This window comes from Oratosquilla oratoria, chromosome 23, assembly GCF_046742065.1.
Source record: "Oratosquilla oratoria isolate Oo_2021 chromosome 23, ASM4674206v1, whole genome shotgun sequence".
Lineage (NCBI taxonomy): Eukaryota > Metazoa > Arthropoda > Malacostraca > Stomatopoda > Squillidae > Oratosquilla > Oratosquilla oratoria.
Window position 1 is genome coordinate 26,311,079 of NC_134799.1, and position 8,469 is coordinate 26,319,547.

General features: G+C 37.9%; 1 protein-coding gene across 1 annotated transcript; it reads right to left on the bottom strand.

The window, feature by feature from the left end:
* Positions 1-3,448: 3,448 nt before the first annotated feature.
* Positions 3,449-7,315, bottom strand: LOC143038036 (zinc finger MYM-type protein 1-like). The gene is made up of 3 exons (XM_076206893.1): positions 7,067-7,315; positions 6,130-6,269; positions 3,449-6,001 (listed from the first exon to the last, which is right to left on the bottom strand). Exon 3 carries the CDS (start codon positions 5,468-5,470, stop codon positions 4,697-4,699), a length of 774 nt encoding a protein of 257 aa, XP_076063008.1. The 5' UTR covers positions 5,471-6,001; positions 6,130-6,269; positions 7,067-7,315; the 3' UTR covers positions 3,449-4,696.
* Positions 7,316-8,469: the final 1,154 nt, after the last annotated feature.

The following is an 8,469-nucleotide window of genomic DNA, read 5'->3' on the forward strand; positions in this document are numbered from 1 at the left end:
CTCCCTTACAAGTACGGTAGCAAAATTTTGTGAAATAATTATCAAAATTAGATGGGTAAAGCATTTAGAAAAAAAAGTACTAAATCCGAGGCAGTTTGTATTTAGATAAGGAAGATCATGTGTTACAAATCTGGTGTGTTTCTATTCAAGATATAATACAGGAAAGAGATGGATGGGCTGATTGTGCATTTCTAGACTTGAAAATAGCTTTTGATAAGGTGCCACATAAGAAATTGCTAAAGAAATTAGAAACTGTAAGGGGAATACAAGGCAAACTACTAAAGTGGATGGAAGACTTTTTGCATGAAAGAAAAAGAGAGTGGTGGTAAGAGACAAATATTCCAATTGGGATGAGATGATTAGTGGAGTTCCACAAGGAACAGTTCTGGCCCCAATAATGTTTGCTATATATACTAATGATATGGATGAAGGAATTGAAAGTTATATGAGCTTCTTCGCAGACGATGCAAAAATGTTGAAAAAAAAATGAACACCGAAGAAGATTGTGAATCACTGCAAAGCGATCTCAATAAAGTATGGGAATGGAGTAGGAAGTGGGAGATGGAATTCAACATTAAGAAGTGTAGTATAATGGAATTTGGAAGAAGCAAAAAAAAAAGAATAGAGGGATCATGTACATTGGGAGAGGAAGAAATTAAAAAAGTGGAAAAAGAGAAGGACCTAGGAGTTATTATTATGAATAATATGTCCCCTGAGAAACATATAAACAAAATTTTAGGAGAAACTTATAACTTGATAAGATTAATCAAAGTGGCATTTACATACCTGGACGAAGAAATGGTGAAGGAAATACTAATCACTTTGATAAGACCAAAATTAGAGTATGCAGCGATGACGTGGTCAAGAAGTACAAAAAAATGTTTAACAAAACTTGAAAGAATACAAAGAGCAATTGCGAAATTGGCACCAACGCTCTCAGAACTATCTTATGAGGAGAGGCTGACAAAAATTGAGCTACAGACATTAGAGCAAAGAAGAGAGAGAGGAGACTTGATAACTATCTATAGAATCATGAAAGGCATGGAAATTATTGATAGAGAGGATCTAATAAAATGGGATAGTAGAGATACAAGAGGACATAGAAAGAAAATAAAGAAAGACAATTATAGATGAGACCTGAAAAAGAACAGCTTTCCCCACAGGACAATAGACATTTGGAAGATATTAGACTAGAATATGGTATGTGCAAAAACGATACACGAATTTAAAAACAGTCTAGATAAAACGAGATATGGAGAAGGGACATCACGAGTGTAGCTCCCCTTCCCGTAAAATACAACTAAGTAAATACACGCACGCACGTACACACACACACACACACATACACACACACACACACACACACACACACACACACACACACACACACACACACACACACACACACACACACACACACACACACACACACATCCATATGCACACACAAACACACACACACACATACACACACTCACACTCACACACACACACACACACACACACACACACACACACACACACACACACACACACACACACACACACACACACACACACACACACACACACACACACACACACACACACACACACACACACATACTGGCTTGTCATTAGTGATACTGACTAGGTCTGTTAAATCAGCAGGCCTAAGTTCAGGATCTGCCCATGGCTGAAAAGCATCACAAGCAAATCGGCTCCCGCTGCCTTGACCAAGGAGGTATGGTGTAAGGTCAGCATTAGCCACAGACCAAGCAATATCTCTGGACTCTTGTCTTGGAGGGCAATAGTTGTCGATCACGACTTCATCACGTGATTCAAGACCATGGTGGTGAATCACACGCGGGTCATCACTTGGTCGGGTGATTTTATTCATCTGAGGGAAATCTTTTTATGTCTGAGACTTTATTTGCGTATTCCGGCATAATTCGTTAAAGCTATGTACCGCTGGGAGATTTTGTTCGGCTGGAAGGATCCCTCCTCCCCAGAGGGATAGTATTGACCCCGGGGCTCCTGTCTAGGGAGAGGAGCAGGGTGTGGAAATATGCGGGGAGCGGATTACCTTGAGGTAGAATGAAACGGTACGGCGTTTGCCAAATAAATGTTATGAACCCAGAAACAAAATATCCAAAAAATATATATATTCTTGAAAAAAAAAATGTTTTAGAAAATATTGCAATGGAAGAACAACAACTTAAGCGGGAATAATGAAAAGAAGCCGAATAAGAGAGAGAGGGAAGCCATGTCAGATATTTTTAGAATGTCACTCATATCCAAAAATTGTGTTTCGGGAAGGGCGAACACAAAGGAAAGGTAACGGTGTTTCATAAATGAGTGGACCCTTCACCACGGGATTGTACCCTCAGGTGAACGAAGTCATCACGGGTTGAGCATAACGTAGCGAAAGGGTTAATAACGTCATTAGTGAAAAAAGTACAAACGAAAAAGAGAAGACAATAAATAGATAAATAAATAGACAAATAAACTTACAGAAAAAAATATCATAAAGGAATTAAGATGAAAAACGTCATAACACTCCAATAAATAAACATATGAATGATGTGAATGGATACCTCATTTTTTTCAGAAATAAAAATAAGGGAAATATTCGATTGTGTTTTGAAGTAGTCATTCAAAAAAATAATCTCGACTTCATTCGTTCAAGAAAACTACGCAATTGATGTACAAAAAGCATTCAACGTCGAGGAACTACAGCAAGGAAAATATAGGAAAAAAATCGTTGTTGAATAATGCATAAGAAGCATAAAACCAATCAGTTAAATAGAATGTTAATAAAATGTGTAGTATATAGGCTATAATAAGAATAAATAATAAATATATAGTATATAATATGTAATATATAATATATGATATATGATATATAATATATAATATATAATATATAATATATGATATATAATATATGATATATAATATATAATATATAATATATAATATATAATATATAATATATAATAGGTAATATATAATATATAATGCATATATAATATATATATAATATGTAATATGTAATACATAATATATAATATGTAATATATAATATATAATATATATCATATACTAAATAATATATATTATATAGTATATATTATATAATGTATAATATATAAAATATAATATATAATATATGATATCTAATATAAAATATATAGTGTATGATATATAGTATATAGTATATAATATATAATATATAGTATATAATATATAATATATAATATATAATATATAATATATAATATATAATATACAGTGCCGTTTCTAGCTTTGTGGGGGCCCTAGGCAAGAGGCAGTTAGGGGCCCTCAAAAGTTAGAGAGCTAGACAGATTGGTATTTCATTTATACCTGTGAAGTTTGCCAAACAGTAATTAAACGATTTCTATATCTTTTGATGGTGTTAAAGGATGCAAGTAACTATTACACCATATTTATTTATTTAAACATTTATTTTAACTTAACATCACAGTCTCTGAATACAAACCACACTTCAAAATATTGGTAACTTAACATCACAGTCTCTGAATACAAACCACACTCCAAAATAGTAGTAACTTAACATCACAGTCTCTGAATACAAACCACCACCAACTGCATTGTATTGGGCTCAAAATCTCTGCTTTCTGGCTTTTTTTTTTTACTAGCAAAATCATCAATGATATCTTCATACAACACGTCTTTCCCCACTTCATGGTTGATGCTGATTATTGCAAGACCACTGAGTCGCTCCTGCCCCATAGATGATCTTAAATAGGTCTTGATGAGTTTCAGCTTCGAAAAGCTCCTCTCTGCTGAGGCCACAGTCACAGGCAGAGTACAGGCAATTCTCAGTGCAACCCACAGATTGGGATACAATTCCTCAAAATGTTTTTTGTGGATAAAGGTGAGGAGCTCAAGAGCAGTCATTTCGTCTGAGGGCAAACTTGGTAAGTGTTTAACTTCCATAGCCAGTTCCTTTCCATCAATGTCACTTTCATTTCCAGAGGTTAATGTCTTGCATAGTTTGTCACACTGGTTGTTCAATGACTGATCATCCAGTTTCTGGAAATTGAGCAGCACTCCAAATTGGTCTCTTACTTCACTCAGAGTTTTAAATCTATCAGTTAAGGATTGAATGGTAGTGTCAACAACAACATTAAAGAATGTTATTTCTAGCCTCTTCATTGCAGATCTCATCTGCGGCCTCATAAGCAAAGTGTCTTTTTGTACTTCTTAATCTCTTTTCTTTGAGTACAGCCTCTACATTCATTTCCTCACACATATCTTTAGCAGAGACTTGAGCTGAAGTGAATCCAATTCTTCTGTAGTTAGTCAGAGATGTTTTCGCTTTAGTAAGGAGGTCAACTGCCACATCAAGCTGCATTTTAGGAGACTGCAGGAGCTTACTGACATGGTTCACAATGTGTAGAATGTCATACCATATGACTGTGCAAATGATAAATCGGTATGACCCCACCTCTTCTGCCAGACTTTGGGCTTCAACCTTGGTCAGAGGATCAGACACTTCCCTGACCTTCAACAAAGCTTCCCTTATATTAGAGGCCTGATACCGCACAGCTTCTATGCTATTAATACGGCTCTCCCATCTTGTGTCACTCCAGGTCTTGAGTGCAACAGTGACATAATCTTTTAGGATTGCCCATCTTTGTGGTGAGGCTGAAAATAGGTTGTACAGTTTCTAAACAGTGCCGAAATAGCTAGTGGCATCTATTGAAGCTGTTGCTGCATCAGATATCATCAAGTTTAGGGAATGTGCTCCACATGGAACATAGAGTGCACGAGGGTTCTTCTCAAGAAGTCTGGCTTGAACTCCTTTGTTTCTCCCTTTCATGTTGGCACCATTATCATATGATTGTCCTCTGCAATCTTCAAGGAGAATATTCAGTTCCGTCAGTTTCTTTATAATTAGAGATGACAAACCAAGACCTGTTGTTTCAGAAGCTACAAGGAACCCCATAAAATGTTCCTTAATTTCTGGTTTCTTGTCCATTTTGACAGTCCTTATGACGACTGACATCTGTTCTTGATGGTTTACATCGGGAGTACAGTCCAAAATAATTGAATAATATTTGGACTGTTTAACTTCAGTCACCATTGTGTCCATTATTTTAGTACTGATTGAAGCAATAAGTTCATTTTGGATGATATTTCCAAGGTAGCTGGAATGACTGAACTGGCCACTCTCAACACGCTCAATGTGCTGCTTCATGACAGGATCAAATTTAGCAAGCAGCTCCACCTCTTTTAGAAAATTGCCATTATTCTGCTGGTGTAACGTGTTTGATGAACCTCTAAATGCAAGATTTCTCTCGGCTAAGGATTGGATGATGGCGATTAAGCGAGTCAGAACATCTCTCCAGCGCCTCTTTTCAGCCTCCAATAGTGTTCTTTCAGCTTGGTCTATTGTCTTTCCAGTTTGCAAACGGAGTTGTAAATCTTTCCAGGTTGCCATGTGCACTATGTGTGCTGGACTGCTTTCATGACTTTTCAAAAGTGTGCCTATTTTTCCAGTCTGTCAGTCCTTCTGTCACTAACTTTTGTTCTTTGGTTGAAAATAATTTACAACAAAAGCAATAGAGAGCATTTTTTGTTTTTGAGTAGATAAGCCAAGTCCGCTTCATCTTTTCTCCATTAACCAATGTTCTACAAAAATAATGATAATGAAAACTTCTTCCGTCTTCTTTTTTGGGAAATGTGAAATCAGAACTAATCTGAAATGGCCCTCTACCTACTGCATCCGTTCTAAATGCATCAGACAGAATGGTTGGCCAGTTAGCAGGATCTAGTGGTTTAGAATAAATGGGAGGCTGCTCAGAAGTAGATGATGCCTTCTGTGGTTCTGGGGAATGTGGTGGTCTTGGTGGCAGTACAGCTTCCTGGACAGATCCTGATGAATGTGATGGCACTGGAGCATCCTGTTCAGGAAGTTCAGAATATTCCTCTGGCTTGCTGTCTGGAGCTCCAATATATTTTAGAATTGATCCTGCAAAATTACAAATTTCCTTAGATGATTAGGCGTTAGTCTAAAATAATACTCACCATTCAGAAAACATAATAAAACCAAACTTTAATATGTTTCTTTAAATTATTAAATAAACGATAATGAATTACCTTTTTCTTTTGACCATTTTTCTTCGTCAAATTTCTTTTTCTTTCGTTTCTCTGCTCCGCTGAGATAAATTCGTTTTGATGTCATTACGGGAATGATGATTGGCGAGTCTTAGAGTCTAATGTAGGCCTAGCACAGAAATCTGTTAAGTGAAAACCTTATAAATACATGGAATCAATTTTACATACACGATATTCGAGTAGAATTAATATGATTATTTTTTTGAGTGTTGGCCTAACACAGATATCTGTAAAGTGTAAACCTTTTAAATACCCTTAATAAAAATAATTCTACATACACGAAATTCGGGTAGACCTGAAAGGTGAACAGATGGGTGATTGTTGAGCCTGTGGTTATCTTAATATTATATACGAACTAGAGAAACGGACCACACGACAAACGGAATAGAATTCATGTATTTCTGTCACTTCCTTTTGAGCTAACCTCGGTCCTGCCATCTAGTGTTTTTTCATTAGGTAGGTGAAGTGAGAAAATAAATAATCATAATTTTGATAATAAAGAAATAAGCGAATAAATGAATAAGGGATTGGATAAAATATCGATACAAAATCAACAAAATTGAACATATGAACATATATGAACATTGAATATTGAAAAAGGTGGAAAAGGTAAACATTCCATAGAATACAAACATTTCCTATTGTGCATACAAATATAATAAAAGGAATTCCAACTTACAGTCACAGAACACACAAACTTACAAATTTACACTATCAGAAGCTAAGCATGAAGCGACCAAAGAGTAAACAAGAACGCTGGTGATGCCAATTCCAGTGACAAATAAAGCCAAACAATTGGACAAAGAATAGTAAGCTAATGGCCAAAAAGAGTTTGTAATTAACAATTAGTAACATCTGTAGCCATAAGCCCTAGCTTAGTGAACACATAAATGAATAAATAAAGCCAATTAATGCTTACCATATTATATCTTTAGATTAAATAAGATATAGGTGATTTTTAACAAGATAGTATTTTTAGCAGACGATCAAAACATTTCAAACAATAACAAACACTGCAAGAGGCGTGTTGTTTATTTGCGTCGGCGAGCGGGAGAGGCACAGGCTCATATTTGACCTTCGGTAGCGTTACCTAGCCATTGGGCCGGCCGGGGGCCCCCTGGTAGGTTGGGGGCCCTAGGCAATCGCCTATACCGCCTATAGCTAGAAACGGCCCGGGATAATATATAATATATAGTATATAATATATAATATATAATATATAACATATAATATATTATATATAATATGTAATATATGCTATTTAATATATGATATATAATACGTGCCTGCGGGTCCTTCAGGGACGAAGGAAGGACTTTGCTGGAGACCCGGCAGTGGCACCGCCAAGAGCAGCCTCCATCCGAGATGCACTCGGCCCTCTGCCAAAGGGCGCCCCCGGCGAGTCGCGCCCTCGGCGAAGTGTTCGCGACGAGGGACACAACACGCCGGACGACGGTACTTGACCAGGGGACCAGAGGAGGTCTGAACCCCTTTCTTACCTACGTAAGCGGACTATTCGGCTCGACTTCTCTTCGTGGGAATCTTCTTCCGAGGATCAGCGAGAGCGTTCGAAGGCCCAAGGGACAAGAGAACTTTGGACGGGGTCATGCATGCCTGAGAGAGTGACGAACCGGGCTTGCCTAAGCTGACATCGGCTTCCGTTGCCTCACATGGACCCATGAGGTGCTGGCAAGTGGCGGAAGTCGGGTGTTGAGCGGTGGCAGCCCACTCTCTCAGGTGGTCGGAGTTCCCTCGGCCCTTGGTGCCCTCAGACGATCTCAACGAACCATAGGAGGAAGACCCCGCGGAGGAAGGAGAGCTGTGTCGCCCAACGGCCAAGAGGAAGTGAGTGAATGCTCGACATCTAACCATTTGCCCGCGGCACTCCAGTGGAAAAGTTCAGCAAGACGTCTCGAAGGTCAGAAGGACTGCGGTACGAGGGAAGACCGAAGAATCTCGAAAAATCAACCTGGGAAGAAATATAAGCGAGGATGAATGTGAGCACCTGATCTCTTTAACATTATTCGCCATTGTCTTTATAGCCAAAAATAAGAATATAGACCTTATGTCCTGTATACATTTTCTTTGGTCAGATGCATATTCAGAGAACTGGCCGCAAAAATAGGCGGCGGCTGCGGCGGCGGCGGCGGCGGCGGCGGCATCATCATCATCATCATCATCATCATCATCATCATCATCATCATCATCATCATCATCATCATCATCATCATCATCATCATCATCATCATCATCATCATCATCATCATCATCATCATCATCATCATCATCATCATCATCATCATCATCATCATCATCATCATC

What these genes read in the sequence shown, in the direction of transcription:
- LOC143038036 (XM_076206893.1), bottom strand. Translation starts at nt 5,470, where the DNA reads ATGGCAACCTGGAAAGATTTACAACTCCGTTTGCAAACTGGAAAGACA.